This window comes from Cyprinodon tularosa, unplaced genomic scaffold, assembly GCF_016077235.1.
Source record: "Cyprinodon tularosa strain WSP-4 unplaced genomic scaffold, ASM1607723v1 ctg120, whole genome shotgun sequence".
Classification (NCBI taxonomy): domain Eukaryota; kingdom Metazoa; phylum Chordata; class Actinopteri; order Cyprinodontiformes; family Cyprinodontidae; genus Cyprinodon; species Cyprinodon tularosa.
In genome coordinates this window covers 1,110,215-1,127,814 of record NW_024038004.1, presented here as the reverse complement: position 1 = coordinate 1,127,814, position 17,600 = coordinate 1,110,215, and the positions used below count along the sequence as shown (strand labels likewise).

General features: G+C 39.6%; 1 protein-coding gene across 3 annotated transcripts in view; it reads right to left on the bottom strand.

Annotated features, from left to right (window-relative positions):
* The window catches only part of aqr (aquarius intron-binding spliceosomal factor), a 68,661-nt gene that overhangs the window by 12,397 nt on the left and 38,664 nt on the right, over positions 1-17,600 (bottom strand). For all 3 annotated transcript variants that reach the window (XM_038272770.1, XM_038272791.1, XM_038272781.1), the window contains exons 27-32: positions 14,536-14,745; positions 10,210-10,347; positions 10,035-10,106; positions 9,700-9,887; positions 9,426-9,597; positions 4,233-4,403 (exon numbers count right to left, since the gene is read on the bottom strand). In XM_038272770.1, coding sequence (XP_038128698.1) covers positions 4,233-4,403; positions 9,426-9,597; positions 9,700-9,887; positions 10,035-10,106; positions 10,210-10,347; positions 14,536-14,745 — 951 coding nt within the window. The remainder of the gene's footprint in view (positions 1-4,232; positions 4,404-9,425; positions 9,598-9,699; positions 9,888-10,034; positions 10,107-10,209; positions 10,348-14,535; positions 14,746-17,600) is intronic.

Sequence of the window (17,600 nt, the reverse complement as noted above, 5' to 3'; positions counted from 1 at the left end):
AAAAGGTGCACCTGGTTGTATTCAGTGTACAGGAACTGCCTTGTTTGGTATTCAGCTCTAAAAATAGTTTAATGCTTTGTACTTTCAGACTCAGACTGGTGCTAACCGGCATTCCCCATCCTACCGAGCCTAATTAAAGTCATCAGAGTAAAGTTAGCAGGCTGTTGACATTTACTTGGTCTTAGCCATTGTGACACATTGTCAGACACACTGCAGACCCGCTGCTCAGCGCCTGACCTTTCAGCCGCTAAGCATTTTTCCCTAAACAGTCTCTCTTTCTTTTTCACCAAGCTCCCTCTCTGACCACTTTTTATTTCAGCAGACCCAGCAGCCTGTCACTCCTATCACTGTATCACTGGGTGCATATACTGACTAAGGATGTGAGCCCTTTGACTGATGCTTTGTCTTAACTTTGCAGGACATTTTACATGGCTAAGCAAAATGTCAAACTCTGTTTCAGAACAGAAAGCATACTTTAACATCAAGTTGCCCGACAGAAGATTTACAAAAATAGGAAATGGAAGTAAACACTTTTACCTTGCAGGTATCCAGCCTATCATTAATTTGGCCCTCAAACTAATAATGTGGGATCTACATCAAATGATGCTTTTCCAAATTTGCAAAAGCAAAGAGACTGCTTGAGGCTTAGTGTGAAAATACAGTTAAGCCCAAAATTATTCATCCCACTGGTAAAATGAGGCTTTATTTAGATGGAAAGTCTTAATATTGTTTTGGAATGGAGTCACAACACGCCACAGTCCGAACTTCAATCCAATAAAGGAACTTTGGATGCTGCTTAAGATTATAAAGACTTTGGAAACGAGCAATAAACTCCCCTGCCAATTCAAAGAAATATTTTGCTAAAAATACAAAAATATATATATATTTTTAAAGATGAAGAATTTCAAAATACAGTTAAGAGAATATTATTCTTTAGAGAAGTGGTTCCCAAACTTTTTTAAGCTGCGCACCCATTTCCCAACACATTATTAATCACGTCGTTCGGCGTAACACCTGTTATCATTTCCCTGTTCCTGTCTGACTAAGAGCAAAACCTGCATCTTTAAAATAAACTGCACCTATCAGAATCACATTAACCAATTAAAAATATTACAGCTCTGTGCGTGAGCATAGTTGTGAAATCACATCTACCTCAGATTTTCCCACCAGCAGCAGGGTAGATGGCGTTTCGGTTCAGTCACAGTATCATGGGTGGCACTATTTGTCAGTTTAAAGGAGAGGCCACAGACTAGCTGTGTGCTACAATATGTAGAAGGATAACTTCTCTATAATGCATCTTAAAATTAAGTGTAGAAAATAAAACTTCTGATTAAATACATTTTTCTCTGAACAACATTTTCTTTAGCAACTGCAGTTATGTTTGAATTTACATTTTTACAGAGAAAATGTTTATTTAGACCCCTTTCTTGTGTGAGGAGGTAAAAAAAATCTAACTAAATATCAGAATGCCATTACATTTTTCATCTAACGCAGCCCCTAATGGCAGCACCAAAATTTGGGAATCCCTGCTTTACAGAAATGTTTTAGTGATAAATATAATTGTTGAAGTCTAAGCCAACAACCTACCAAATAAAAGGGTAAATATTACCCCAGAATTAAAAAAAGAATAATAATTATAATCTATTTTACTAGCCTTCAATGTATAAATGTATTAATACAAATAAATACAACCAAATATAAGATGGCTTCAGTTGGGCAGTGCCATAAATGTAGCATAAAATGTGCAATAATGGAAAATAAATAGCAGAAGAAATATAATAATTGTTATTAAAAAAAGAATACCCTCATTGAACTGTTGTAAGTAAAAACCCTGGTTAAAATGAAGCTCTAGCATGGAAATCTGGATGCATTTCAGTCTTTTTTTTTGTCCGAAAACTTGATTTTGACTTTTTAAGGCCTTAACAGTATCTTGAACAAGGCTGATTTTGATTTGCAAATAATAATTGGAAAAAAAAAACAGATAAAAGAAAGTATAATAATATGAATATTTAATATTTTTCTCGTTTCTTTCAATTAAAGACAAAAGAAATATGCAGCATTTCTAAACTAGAACAGTTTATAACCTGCAGTTCCTCTGTAACCACGGACTAATGCCTATTAAAATATTGCCCGTTGTCATATTTAGACTATTGTTTTTAAAAGTCATCATAATCTAATTAGTGAAAATCCTAACAGTGAGATAGTAACAGAGGACCTCAAAACCTTGGGCTACAGGTTTTAACCATTTAACAGTACAAATTAAAAGGAATTATAAATTTTACTAGGTAGCCTCTGACCTAAAAGGTAAGAAAATAGAATTGAAAGAAGGTAGAAGGTAGAAAAACAACATAGATGAACATATTACAGGAAAATCCTTTAGGAATGACAAGAGCACATGTTTGGCATTCCTGCACCAACATTCAGTCAACTGGTTAAAAGAAAAGCTCTGCTTCACTGGATCTCATGACCTGCAGCTGTTCCCAGAGTCTCATGATTCTGATGGAGCTGAATAAGAAAACCTTTTTTTTCAACAAAATTACGTCTCTCGATGACTCACACTTTCTGCCAAAGACAAGCAGTGTAATTTATTTTAATGCCTGTACTGCTGTATGAAACAAATTAAGACTGAAAGAAAGTCAAACTGCACAGCTGAAAGAAAAATGGCTTTAAATGAGCTCACTTACAGTATGGAGCTGTGTGCACATTTGTTTGGGCTGAAAAATGACACACTAGAAGCTTTAAGAAATGGAGAGCTGAGTTTTTTCTGCATCAGAGCATAAGAGGACAGACTTCTTTTGACATCTGCGGGTGTGAAGAAACTATTTTTGACCGCATCTTGTATGTTGCGTGAGTCTAAGCTTAACTAGTCCGAGTCCCCCTGGTACGTGAGGTGTAAAAATACCTCTTGGGGAAAGTGGATTTCTTTAACATCAGGCATGAAACATTTCACCTTCTAGTGATATTACACTAGGGGTAGGTTGTGTTGCAGAATTAGAAACACTGCAACACAAAGAGTGCTAGTTAAACATCCAACCAAAAGACATGAGCAAAGGTAAATGTTCATAAAAAAAACTGTTATAACAACTCTACACTCAGCCGGGTCCTACAAGGTTTCTAAAAGCTAAAATAACTTGTTTCAGTACCAGAAAAAGGCATGCCTTGGGTCTGAAACAAAAAAGACACATCAGTGTCACCAAATCAGTTAATGCAATAATTCAAGTAAAAAAAATGGAACCTTGGGTCACGTCTCAGCAAGACTTTCAAAACCATGTTTCACAGTGTTCAGCAGAAGGGATGTAGTATTGCCACACCAGGCAATACTTATCTAATAATAGAACTTTATTGATCTCCTTTTGCAGAAATTTACCTCTGCATTTAACCTATCCCTTGGGTAGTAGTGGGTTGCGATCGTGGGCGCCTGGGAGCAGTGTGGGGTTAAGGGTGTTGCTTAAAGACTCAGAGTGACAGTCTTTTGGAGTGGGGCTCGAACCCAGAACCTCATGATTCCAAGCTCCATGTCCTCGCCACTTGGCCGTCACTTCCCACTATGTAAGCAGTATTGTGGGACCAAACCATCCATCCCCATAATTTTGTTTTCACAGACAAACGTTTCAATGAAACCCATTAGGCTTTAAATCTTCTGTAAACTCTGTTGACAAATATTCAACTTAATTTTGACTGGTTGACCTTATTCAGCTTTTATGCTGGTCTAAATCTAAGCCATCTGTAAACAGTAAAATATTTGCTGGAACTTAACCGCTGAGATTAAAGGTGTAGTGGATGATTTTTGCATATTTTTTCCACATACTTCTTAAAAAACCCGCCCTCCGCTTAAAAAAAATAAAAAAGCACATGCACAACCCTGTACCCGCTCCCACCTATTAAACAAATGCAAGAGCATGCGTGAGTCCATTACTAGCAATGATGTGAAATGGATTTCTCTAAATAGCATGCAGAACTTTACCTGTCAAGTAGAAACAAGTAGAAACCGAGGCATCAATGGGAAGCTCGACCTGTGCTTTCAGTGTACGCCATTGAGTAAAAGAATCTCTGGTCTTGTTTCTCTCTTCTGAGGCCTTTCTCTTTTTCTCCTACACCTTGTAGACACCTTTTCTCTTATGATCCTCAGCCATTTTCAAATAATCGCAGTGTGAAAGGCAAGCTTCAATGACTGGCTGAAACTGTAGCTCACCACACATATACACTTGTAAGTGTATGGATCAAGTTCTTACCTTATGCGGCTGTCCAAAGTAGGGGTTCCCAGCACATCGTTGGTTAATGACATCTCTGATCAGGTGTTTTTGTCCATTGTAGGTGGTCAGGATGCTGATTCGCTCCGATGGGTAGCCCAAAAGGCGCATGTACATGAAGAGGGCTACAGAGTACTCAGCCTCTGCCAGGTTCTTCACAAAAAATAAAAAATAAAAATAGAACATGAGAATCCAAATATTTATATTCAAGTGCTGAGTATACAAGTACAAAATAAAATCATAGAAGAAATTGTGAATTATAACTTTCTTTAGAGTTTATTATCGTTTCAACAAATAGGAAACTAAGATGGTTTAAATCCCTGCAAAGAATAAACTAAACTAAAGACTAAAGAATTTTTTGTTTATTTTTTGGCCCTGTACCGCAATAATTCATCACATCCTGTCAGATAAAGCTGTCGCCGATAGCAACACAACAATCTTTTACTCAAATAAACTGAGGTTTACAGCGGGTGAAACTGCAGAAAATGATGTCTATTCTAATTAGAGCTGAGCCCTAGTTATGTTCGACACAAACATATTAAATAATATAATGTATAAAAAAACAATGTTTTGTGACAATTAAATATAAATCAAATAATGACTGATTAAAAATATTGTTATTGTTCCTGACAGCAAATCTCTCGATCTCAGACTTGCTTATGTTAATGTGTGCATAAAAGTAATTGTAACTGGTTATTAACCAACTTTTCAAATGACAAATTTTTCTTCCCTTTTATCTGGCTTCAAAATCACCCTCTTTCTTCTACATGCGGCAGAAAAGAAAGAAAACAACCGTATGAATTAATCATTTAGTTTAAGTAAATATGGGCTATAGTCTAACGTCTGTTGTTATAAATTTTTGCTTTTTCATTAACAGCTTCTGATTGAGCTGCACCAGAATCAATGCATCAAAAAGAATGGCAGCCGTTGTTTATTTTACACCACTACCTGCCACCCAACCATTTAAAAGAAACTGTGTGAGATATGACATCATACATTTCGCAATTTTAACATTCAGGGTTGAAATATACTAATGTGTTTGAAAATGTTAGACGGGATGCACAGATCCGTGTCACTAGCGCCTGATGTCTGACAGCGTACAAGACATCTGAATACATCTGCTCCTTTAGATCAGGCTCACTTTCGCCAATACCGATCTAGAATTTTCTTCAATATGTCTGAGCCAATGTAGATATTAATATGGGATTGATGTATCTTATATATAGAGGAAAATGGTTTCACTCAATTAATCCAGTTGGTATATATGCTTTTTATGCTCTAATTTAGTTTTTTTTTAAATAATTTTTGGCATTGGGAAATATTACAAATTCAATATTTAGGTAGCTTACCAACTCTGACATTTTCTTAAGCACCATTTTTAAAGAAAAGTAAAACTAAAAAGAAGCTGGTAGATAACTTCTCTAGGGGGGAGTGGCGGCCTAGTGGTCAGGGCTATATAGCTTGGAATCTTGAGGTTCTGAGTTCGAGTCCCCGGTCCCACAGATTGCGATTCTGGATCTCCGAGCAAATACACTTAACCCCACACCGATCCACAAGGTGATGGGTTAAATGCAGAATGTAATGACAACTTAAAATGAAAAAAAAAAACAAAAAACATTTGCCCTGCCTCATGTTATTTTAATGGATGGTTATGACACTTTAATCCCTGTCAGAATTTAAATATATCAAAATCGAATCTGCAGGAAATCTTTCTAAAGATTTATGAATGGTTGAAAAAGATATAAGTAAAATATTGTTTAGGAGTGAGTTAAGAAACTCTACATGTATTTTTGAGCTTTTAAGTTGATATTAGTAATTTTTTCTTAGGAATGCACAGAAACCAAGAGTGGAGACACCAGAAACCAAACCGGCAGGTCAAATAGAACTTAATTACCGTAATTTTTTGACAATAGAGTGCACCTCAATATAAGCCGCCCCCACTACATTTTAGGAAAAAACTGGAAATCTACACACTGGGCTATAAGCCGCTGATATCTACTGAGCTGTCTCCAACCAAAGCTGTAGGTGGTGCTCTACATATCACACCTAAAGTAGCAATGAAGAATAATGCTACCTCCCATAAGCTTGTTGACTCACAGCAGTAAGAGCTTCTACTTAAAGATTGGGCTTCACCAGCTCCTTATTTTAGCTCTGCAGGAGTTGAGGCCCAGTCTCTTCATTAGTTTGGCAGCTTTAATGTGGCAAATAAATGTAAAAATCTTTGAATTAGGGTAATTTGTTCCCGTCATGTCTTCTGCAAGCAAGTTCAAAATGAAAGTTAGCCCCTTATTCTTTCATTTCCAACCTTGACTTCCCCCTCGGTTAGGAAAGATCCACAGAAAAGCTGCTTCTTATCAACTGCAAGGTTAAAAGCGTGGGGAAAAAAGTAGTGGCTTATATTTCGGAAAATACGGTGGTTGGAATACCTCAACAAAAAAAACATGATGATGAAAGAATGCCATAGCAGGGAAAGATGCATGGGAAATTTGATTGAGGGATATTTTCAAGAAACGATCTTCCTTAAAATTGCTGACCTTATATGGAAAGTGTGTTAGCAAATAAGGCAAAGAAGCAATGCAACGAGTGTTCTTTGGAGATCATCTGTTTGGAGAGTCAGCACACACTCAGCAGTGGTTGCTCAGCTGTAGGTGGTATTCAGTGAGGACTGGAAACAACAGCTTCTCCTGTGTAAACTATGCTCTCCGTTTCCTAGCAAAGTTAATGTGTGTGTGTGTGTTTCAGAGTGATCCCTGTAATTCTCTCGAGGAGCTCAAAAACAGCAAAAAACTAATGGAGTTAAGTTACATGTGACCTGGTGCCTTGAGACGAGCACATGGTCTGGATTTAAGGATAAAATGAAGCTGTTCTTGTCATGCAGGGACATGATTAAACTAATTGGATAAACAGGTAAATATTAAAGGAAAAAATCCTACAAAGAGCAGCCCTCGCTTGAATAAAAAACTACCCGTTTTACAAATTTTTTTTTGTTTGTTTTTTCATGTGATCCATTTTAAATCTCTATATGCATTGCAGTTTTTTTCCATGAAAATATATATTTTTTTGGCATATTTAAAAACGCTCTAGAATTGCTATATTATATTCAGTAATAATGCTACTTTATAACATTTTGTCACTCATCCTGAAATGGTGCAATAGTAAAGGATATTGTGAGCCTTGCTCTCGCTCTGTTTTCAAGTCTCAGCAATGTCGTGATGAAACTCAATCCGGCTCCTGATGTGAAGGACAAACCACTGCACTGTTCTAGGCAGCCCCTGTATGCTGCACACTAGGCAGGGTAATCAATAGAGCATATGAACTGATAAGATAAACCACTAAAACATAAAAATTAATGAACTGCAGTCACAGCACCAATTTAGAGGACACATTTAAAGGCTGCTGATGAAAATGACTCAATGCTCCATCAGTTTTAAGTCTGCAGGTATGTTTGTCTTAGCAAAGGAGATTCATTTCTGCTCAGGAGCTGCAAGATAAATTTCAGTGGATTTAACAACGTGTGTACCTGCAGCACAGATGTTAAGGATAATGTGCTTCTCTTAAAACTTTGTGAGCATGAGAAACAAATCAAATTTAACTGTAAGAAAAGAAATACGGTCATAAGAAACTTTTAGTTTGGCATATTTTCCAAAGCATCAAACACTTTTTGAATATCAAATCAGTTATTTGCAGTTTGCCTTCACGTTGTACTTTTTTCATGTGAACTGATCATCGTGGTGATCATACTGGAAAGAAATGGCCAGAGACAGAGTACAAATCTGAAAACTTGATAGTGCAGAACCTCAGTTCTGAATATTTGTGCTGTTATTTAAGCTGCAGAATCAGTGAGTGTCAAGAGCAGCTCGTTCAAGGCAAGTTTCCAGATTTTTTATTTCTAAATTTGGAATGGAGTCTGAGATGCTGTCCTGCAAGCAGACAGCAGCGTTGCCAAGCAACAGACTGCAGATCAGGTATGATTTCAGTATTTAGTTTAATGCAACAGTGTTGATTCCAAACCAACACAGGCTGGCTGCAGTGAGGTGGGATCGAGGCCTTTTTATATTCAGAAGCAAACCAGATAATTCTGATTCTGTTAGGAAGTGGGTCATGGTCACTTCAAAAAGCGTTTTGGATCAAGAAGGTAAAAATACACTAATTGTCTAAAAAGAACAAATGATTGCAGGTGTAAATAAAACCCGTAGAATAAGTTTTTATTTTAATTCTTAGTTCTTTACCGCTTTCAGACACACAGAAAGGAAAGTAAATGATTCAAGAAAAGAGAAGGACAGGAAGCAGGAGGAAAGGAAGAGAATAAAGGACTTGAGGGGGAAGGAAAGAGGGGCAGGGACACCTAAAAAGACAGAAGATAGGACCGTTTGACATTAAGCACGATCAAAGGAAAAAAGGGAGGTCATGAAAGACAAAAGAATGGGAGAAAACAGGTAGGTAAGAAAGCTGAAAAGAAAGTTTAGAGATTAACACAGTGCAGGAAGTTAGTAAGGAAACAAAAGAAAGCAATAAGGAGAGATTCCAGGTGGAAAGAAAATAAGTAAAAAATGGACCAAAGGAGGAAACAAGGAAAGGCATAATAAAGTAGGAAACAAAGTAAAGACAGGAGGAATAAAGGCCATAAGAGGCGATTAAATGACAAAATCAATACAAAGGAAGAAAGAAAGCAGGAGGGAAGGATGGAATCAGGTTGGCAGTGGATCTACAGCAGAGGTGCACCCATGCAAAGACCTGCAGAGCTAGAGTACTATGCTGAACCTTTAGGCGCATCACTGTTTGGAATAAAATAGCTCTACTTTCTCATCAGTTAACGAGCCATAGATATTATTAATGTCTGAGAACGGCTGCATCTAAAAGCTTCAGGATGGTGATTTTTCCAAGACAGAATTTGGGAACATCTGGCATAGAGAATAAGGTCAACGCAGCCTAAGCACAAGTTTCAGACATCACAAGAACACTGAGTTCCTCTTTTTAGATAATTAATAATAACTTGGAACCTGTTTTAACGCTATATTTTTTTAGCTGCTCATCAATAAAATTCTTGTCTATGTTTTAAAAAGGGATTGTTTATATTGGGGAACATAAGGACGGCACAAACCTTAAAATGTAAAGGTTTGACCGATTCTAGACAAATAATTCTTTATGTGTTCTATAAAGGTGTTCCATACTGACCTGGTAGAAATAAGGGTTGGGTTCAGATTCTCCCACCCCGTTGAAGTCCTCCACATTAACAAGCTGAAAGTCGAAGGTCAGCCCGGGGTTGGGGACCTGGAACTCAGGAAGTTCCTGGACGTGAGGCAGGTTCCCGAGATGTTTGTAGCGCCAGTTGTAAAGGTTACAAAGGCTGTAAAACAGGTGTGAAGAGTTCCGATTCCAAATTAGATTTCCAAATTAGATCGAATCAAAGCTGCCTGCAGCTCAAGCTACTCCTCCTAGTATGACCCACCTTGCACGTGCACGGCCCTGCGCATCCAAATCTACAGTAGGAACACCCAAACGCACAAATCTGGTGAACAGAGATTGCTCCATGTTGGAATACTTCTGGAAGGCCATGTTCTTGATGACTGGGGGCAGCTGGTGGTGGTCTCCGATCATGATCCAGCGCTTCAGCCTGCTGTAGCCGTCTTCTGGGTTCTACAGATTACAAGGCAACATAGGTTGTGGCAAAATCAAGACACTTGGAAAAAGTGTAATCGGTGTGAACATTTGATGCTCACCAGGAGTTCTACCACCTCATTGTGTTCAACTGGAAGATATCCTTCCTAAAATACTCAAGGTTACCTGTAGCAGTAGAGGGATGAAGGTCTCAATCTCAAGAATCTGTGCAGCCTCCTCCATCAAGATGTTATCATACTGATAAAGAGAATAGAAATCATAGCTTTAATATCTGGATTGTAGTTAAATATAAAATAAATACAGTAAATCTTAACTATTGTTTTCCAGTTAGAAGCTTCACCTTGAATCCTAGCTCGACTAGGTCATGGCGTTTAAGCGCAGCGTGTGTGCAGGTCATGGCGATGATTTTAGCTTCCTTTACGAGAAGATACTTGGAGCGGTCCAGTCCGCTCCTCAGCAGCTCAAAGGCCCTAAACTCCTGTCAAATTAGATGGAAAGATAACGTCAGACTTGCACAAGTCTGAGCAAAATTGGTAAATGGATCCAGAAATCAACAAAAAAAATAAAGAAAATAAAACTTTCCTAAATATCTTGGATTAAGCAACTACATAAATACTAATAACAAAAACTATAACCTTAGAACTGCTTTTAGAATATTTAATCCGTGGTAGAAAAATCCAGAGAGACGAAAAGACTGTTTTTAAGAAAATAGTTTCTTTAAATGTATGGGAATGATGCTTTTATTTGAATTATACATTAATTTTTGAATTTTATTTAGGAAAGTCTTATAAACCATTAAAATGTAATCATATTACAGTTTATCTGCCGATATAGATAGCACAAAAAATATCAAAATATTTTATGGCATCAATTTCAACAAATGTTGCACTTTGGGGTTATTTTTGAGTCAATTCTGTCAAGAATTCAAATAAACAGCATTTAATTTTTACACATTGTTTGCCCCAAGACTGCTGAAAGACCTGGACTTGGGGATATGAATAAGGTGTCCTTGAATAGTCTGATATTCTGCTGAAAAAATAAGTAAAATAACGGTATATTCGGTTTTAGTGATCAACCGCTTATAGTGTTTAAATTGGCTCTGGACCAACGTGATCACTGTAAGCGGTTTGCACTGTACATTGTATTAAAAAAAAAAAAAAAGCCGTCCTCATTTTTTCTATATTACTTATTTGTTCTATAAAAATGTTTTGTTTTAATAAATCCGTCACCGCTTAAGATTGGGATTGTTACATTAGATCTATGTTTTTTGACACTTTACTCTAAATATTTAATTCTAATTCCTAGTTAATAAATTTCCAGGATTTTCTGGTGTGATGATTAATTAATCTCTTTAAAGTATTCTGTATGGCATTTAAACCTCTGAAGAGTGCTCTAGAAATCCAATCAAACAAAAATTCCCTAAAGAAATCTGGAAATGGCAAGAGAGGCAGGGAACAGCAAAAACAATGCAACAGAGACAAAGAAAGCTGAAGATGAGCATTCAGCTACCAGAGCGAAAAATATGGTAAAAGTGTAATAAAAATGAAAAAAATCTAAAAAGTGGAAGAGAACTACAACATCCAGCTGCTTCTTTTCCTCACTATATAAGCATATTAAACTTTTGTACTCATCTGTACCCAAGGTACAGATAACTGGTATTTATCCCTGCTGTTTTTTGAAGTGAGGTCACACTGGTTTATTAATAAAGAAACCGACAAGCTCCTCCTCAGTAGAGGAGCACAGAGTAAGATTAATTTCTCAATAAGAGCAATTAAAACACGGACTCTTTTATGCATATTCTATTCTAATTTGAAGGCACAGCAACGCTGTTGGCACTAAAATCCAGAACAGTTTGCTTTGGCTGGTTATCACATGGATATTGACAAGAACTTAGTGGAGAAAGAAGTGGTGCAAAATTTGGGTCTTTTTTCATGCAGACTGAGGAGCTGTGCAGAGATGGGAGGAGGGAGGAAAGGAGGGCGACATTCGGACAGCGCCGTGGTATAAATATTTGATGTGTTACTATTTTAGCATTAATATTAAACCAATCAAAACATGCAGTATTAATGAGGTCTACTTTTAACACTGTGGCTCCAGACTGAAGAGTTAAATAAAAATAGGAATTATTTACAGAAATTGATGAGTGTGCAAAAAGAACAGAATATAAAAGGACAAAAAAAATGCTATAAGACTGTAAAGAGGGTCATTAGTACAAAACCACAGAAACACCTCATTTCAATAAACGACTGAATAGTCCTCTGACGGCTTATCTAAGAGTGCTTTTTCATTCTGAAGGCAGACAGATCAGCAACCGCAGCAGGATGTTACTTTTGCTACCTTGCGCCACGTACAGCACCCTGTCTTAATGGGAGAGCAGATTTCACTGCAGCATGGGTGAGGCTGCGGGAGGAGGGAGAGGTGCTGCGATGCAGTGATACCGAGGCCAGCCAGATAAATCAAGGTCACCACATGACACATGTCCAGATATTACCTCAAGTAAATCACTTTCTTTATGGCATTTTGAAAACCCGACTTCCTGTAAATGTAGCATGCTTTTAGTTATTCTTACAGAAATATCTGATAAGCTGAGAGGAAATGATAGAAAAATATTCCAGTGTGAGTTAGTGTAAAAACAAAGGAGGCTTTGTACTTATGCTCCAATTGTTATTTACTAACCTGCATACATGATAAGGTTATTAAATGCTCAGAGGACCATGATGCAGAACCATAACAACACAGCAGCACTGCAGAGACCGTTTCAGAGAACATTTCCAACATCCGGACCTGCAGCTGGCAAACAGTTTAGGCAAAGAACCTAATGCAACTAGCAAAATTTAAAAGCTGGAAAAGGTTAACAGGTGTATGCATACATGTAGCACCAAGCAAACCCATTCGTTTATCGCCCCATTTACAGTACCCCTCTAAAACTGATTAATGATGAGTTTGATCCGAGCTTGGATCAATTACCCGTGCTAAGCTTGGTTCTTATGACCATTTCAACATCACACTAGAACAGTCCCTTGCCTCCTATCGGCAGTCCATGATGCTACAGCTCTAAAGCCGGTCATACACTATGCAATATTTTCAATTGTTGCACGCAGCTACAGCTCAAACTGTATGACTAAGCTGCAGGGTTTAAAAGTTCACACCTCACGATGTTTGTTCTCACACTGTGTGGCCCGACACTCTGATGCAACCTTATAAATTCTGATTGGGAGGTGGTCATGAGAGGCTGATCGGCCCTCGTTACCCTATGTACACTACACGATGCACGATCAGTCTACAAGTCAGCCAAATCGAAAAATTTGCGCACGACTGGATAGGGATGGGAATCGAAAACCGGTACCTGTTCAGAACCGGTTCGGTGTGTTCCAATTCCATTACACCGTTTAGCAGCTGGCTTAACAATTCTCTTATCGATTCCAGGCAGCAACAAAAATAAACCAAGTTCCTACCTCTCTTTGGGGTTATTAAGGGAGTGTGCCTTTCTCGTTAATCCAGCCCTTCATTGCTAGCATGTTTAATTAGTACTACTGGTAGCTTGAATTCTCACATGATTCTAACTATTGAAATGGATGTAATGAAACACGCTATGAAGTTGCTCCAAAGTTTAGGGAGCGAGAGAAAGGTGGAGATGAGTTTATTTCCTGAACTTGTACAGTAATGCTTTTTCATTAAAAAGAATTGATAAGAGAATCGAATTGTTTCACAGAATCGATAAGGGAATCGGAATTGTAGAAATCTTATCAATTCCCAACCCTACGACTGGTGAATCGGCCCAAAAGCGCAAAAAAAAAAAAAAAAAAAAAAAAAAAAAAAAAAAAATCATACAGTATATGCATTGCTTGAAGGCAGGAATTAGGTCATACCATGCTCTTTTGTTGCCATTTATTTTTAATAGGCAGAGAAGAAGTTTGTGCTGTGAACAGGTGAGGTGTGAATTGCAAAGCTGGACACGCCGGAAAACCATAAAATGAGTCAGCTGACTGCAAATAGGAGATGACGCAGTCTCCTCATGCACTCTTTGTTATCAGAGAACCGAGCCAAATCTGAATCGTGCCGAGCCCAACTGTTGAGCTAGTACTAGATTTTGCACGGTTCGGTTGTGTCTAGCACGGTCCAGTTCGGTTGCATTCCATTTATACTCAACAGTTATCTTGTTTAGCATGCTCAGACCGTTCTTAACACGGTTTCAAAAGGGTAGTGTAAATGGGGCTTATGATGCTTAAACAATTACTTAGAAAAACAAGTTTGTGTTCAATCGTTGCTGTAAGTTTATACTCTTCTCTATGAGCTATGAATATCTAAACAGATGGAGCATCTGTGAACATCGATTAAATTCTTTCTCCAGATTTTAAAACCCAATTTAGGTCTCAAGTTAGTCTAGACCATTCCAACATAAGAGTCGGCTTTGATTTCAATACCCCTTCAGATTTCATGATATTGGGTCTTTATTCTGGTTGATGTTATACATCCATCCCAATCTAATTTATGTAGTAGGATTTTCCAGTATTCTAAACCATTTGAACTTTTGCATGACACTTTGTGTTGCCATACAAGTTCTAGAAATTGAATCACTTTCCCCAACTGTCCTCAGATAACCTCCATATCCCACTGAGTTTTGCTCTGCAGAGATAAAACTGGTGCACTTTTTTAAACTTCTCACCTCCAGCTGGGTAAGTATTTTCTTGATGTGGCGATAGCAGCCCTCCGCGATGTCCATGTCCTCCTCATACGACCGACCCTTGAATACGGGCTGGGGGGCATTGGAAAAGTATTTGTGGAACGGGAAGTGTGCAGCAACATCCTCCACCTCCACCTTCTTGCCCTGTTTAGGTTTGACTTTGCTCATGTACTGCTCCCAGCGGGATATCACCTGCAGAGGGGAGAAAAATTGTAAAGTTTCAGGAAGAACCGACTTAAACTTTTTGATGCTTAACAACAGACAAATAAGCTGACTGCTGGAGGGTTTTTCTTGAGCAAACTGCTTCATGCATCTTAGAATTCTGCAGACTTTAGTATTGAAAAAAACCCAAAACACAACACTGAACAAATGAGAACAGATAGCCTCTCCTTTCACAGGGTGTTCCTGCTGAGAAACTAATAAAGCTGCTTCAACCAAACAGCAGGTTGTTCTAAAAATAGTCCAATAAAAGAAAACTTAAAAACTTTGAAAGTAGCTTTAGGGAGACACCTTGAGGACTTCACTGCATCTGTTTGGAACAATTTTAAGTGTTCAAAACTCAAACATAAATACAAACAATGTTATGCATTAGAAACACACGGTCCGGCCGCTTAGTAATATAAAGTAAGTTTTTTAATTTTGATTTCTATTTTAGAACACTGGTTACATAAAGAAGTATGATTTATTTGGTTAAACATCCTGTAATAACACATTTAATCATATTCAAATGTCCCAATTCCACAATGAAAAAAAAAAGAAAAAGAAAAAATCTTTTTTTATATAATCGTCATTAAATTTTTTTTTTTTTAGAATTATTATTGTGACAGAATTTTTTATTTATTTATTTTTTCAGAAGCTTGATGGACTATGTATTATTTCGGGGGCAAGTTCTAAAATGAATCTGAAAGAAAATAAATATATTTATTTATTGTAGTTAAATATTGTTTATGCACCCTGCTACCTCGTTTAATAATGTTTGCGTCTACAAAGATAATTAGAAAAGCATGAAAATGCTATTAAAACCATTAAACACCCATAACTGAAAGGGGAGCTGGGGGGAACAAATAGAAAATATAGAAAAACTGCATACTTGGACTAAAGACTGACCCTTGGTCTCAGAAACCTCTGTGACTTTTTGAACCCAGCAGGATAATGGCACCTTTGTTATTCCTGCTATCCAACAATTTAATGTTATAGCCTAGAGCATTACAGCCACACAAAGATTATTCTTTCTGATTTCTGTAATTTCCCAATATATGAGAGGTTCTGTTCCGTAATATTGGTTTCAGCTTTTCTGTGTGGAACAAACACCCTCAGGGCTTTTATCAGTTTTTTAGCAACAAGGCTAGATGCAGGAGAGTGGTTGTTTTGAAAATAGTTGTGTAAAAATAGGTGAATTCAGTCCAATGATTGTGTGAAGTGTTTGTGTTCTTTTTCATAATATTCACTCGGTGTCTCGCTATGGGATGCAGCCTCCTGCAGCCCTGATAGAAGCATCTATCTCAATCTGCCAATCCTGATTGGCCGGTGGAAGTGCCCGTCATACGCCACGCCCCGTAGCTCCGACTACTAAAGCGTGTGCGGATCACGGCACTCCAATTCAAAACCTCTTCTCACCTGAGAGCTTATCTCACGTCGGAGCCTTCGCTAGCTTAACTGCCCACAGACGGACCTTGCTAGTTTCCGTCGCCGGACGCTAGCACTGTGCTCTGGCTTCTGCCCTGTCCGCTCACTCCAGACCGGACCGGTAACCTTTTGTCTCTCTTCACGGCGGAATCCCTCTCGGCTCCTCTCCACGGACGCTCGAGTCGGACGAGCATTTAGCACACCAGCTACTTCCTCGACCCCGCCACGCTAGCACGCCAGCTAGCTACGGTTCCTTTCCCTACCAGCACTCCAGCTCGTCGGGAAATGGCGGCCGTCCAAAACCCCCACGCCAGGGGAGACCACCGTCTTTGTGGCTGCGGGAATAAAATTTCAGGGAAAGACACCCACCCGGTGTGCGGTACCTGTCTAGGAGTCGACCACGCCAGGTTGGCCCTAGAAATTCCCGGCTCCTGTGGACACTGCAAAGTGTTCACGGTCAAGAGCCTCAGACGCAGGCTAGCCCGCCAGGTTAGCATCTCGGACCGTGATCCATTCCTCCCCACCGCCGCACAAGGTGCAGCCGCGGAGGAGGACGTGGACACAGCTGGGGAAGCCCCGGAGACTGACTACGACTGGGGTGCCCAGTGCGAGCAGCTCCATGCCCCCCCGTTTCCCGAGGAAGACGTGCTGGAAGTCAGTCCCATGGAGGAGGATGACGACACCTCGTTCCTCATATCAGAGGACGAGGAAGAGGATGACACCTTCATGGCCCCAGCACAGCCTGAGAGGCCTAAACCGCCGTGCCCTTCCGCCATGGAAGACAGGGGAGCGAGCTCACCAGCTCCCTCCCTCCATGTGGACCTGCTCGACGTGTGCAAACGCGCGGCAGAGAAGCTGGAGATTCCCTGGCCGGTCGCAATAGCGGAGCCCACCCGGTCCCGCTACGAAGGCAAACGGCTTCCCCTGGCACGAAATGCGGTGAAGCAGCTTCTCCCTGTCTTCCCCGAGTTGCTGACGGAGCTCTCCAAAACATGGACTAGCTGCCCATACAGCAACAGGAGCCCTATTTCGGGCGCAGCATCCCTCGACTGCGAGGCGATGGACGCCCACGGCCTCCTCTCCATGCCTCCGGTGGAAGTCCCGGTAGCTGCGCACCTCTGCCCAGGCAGCGTGAGCCAGCTGTCTGCAGCTTCCCCCAGACGCCCGACGCTGCCAGCTAAGCCCGAACGGTTCCAGTCTGCGCTGACCGAAAAGGCATACAAAGCAGCAGCCCTCTCGGCCAGAGCCCTCAGCGCCCTCTCCATCCTCACTGCCTACCAAGCGGAGTTGTTTGGCGCGTCTGCTGAGGAGCAAGACCCGGATGCGTGGGAGGAGATGGTCCGCGAGACGGTCATCGCGGACCTGTCTCTCCGTATCCAACGTGTCGCGGTCCAGGCCACAGGGAAGGTAATGGCAACCCT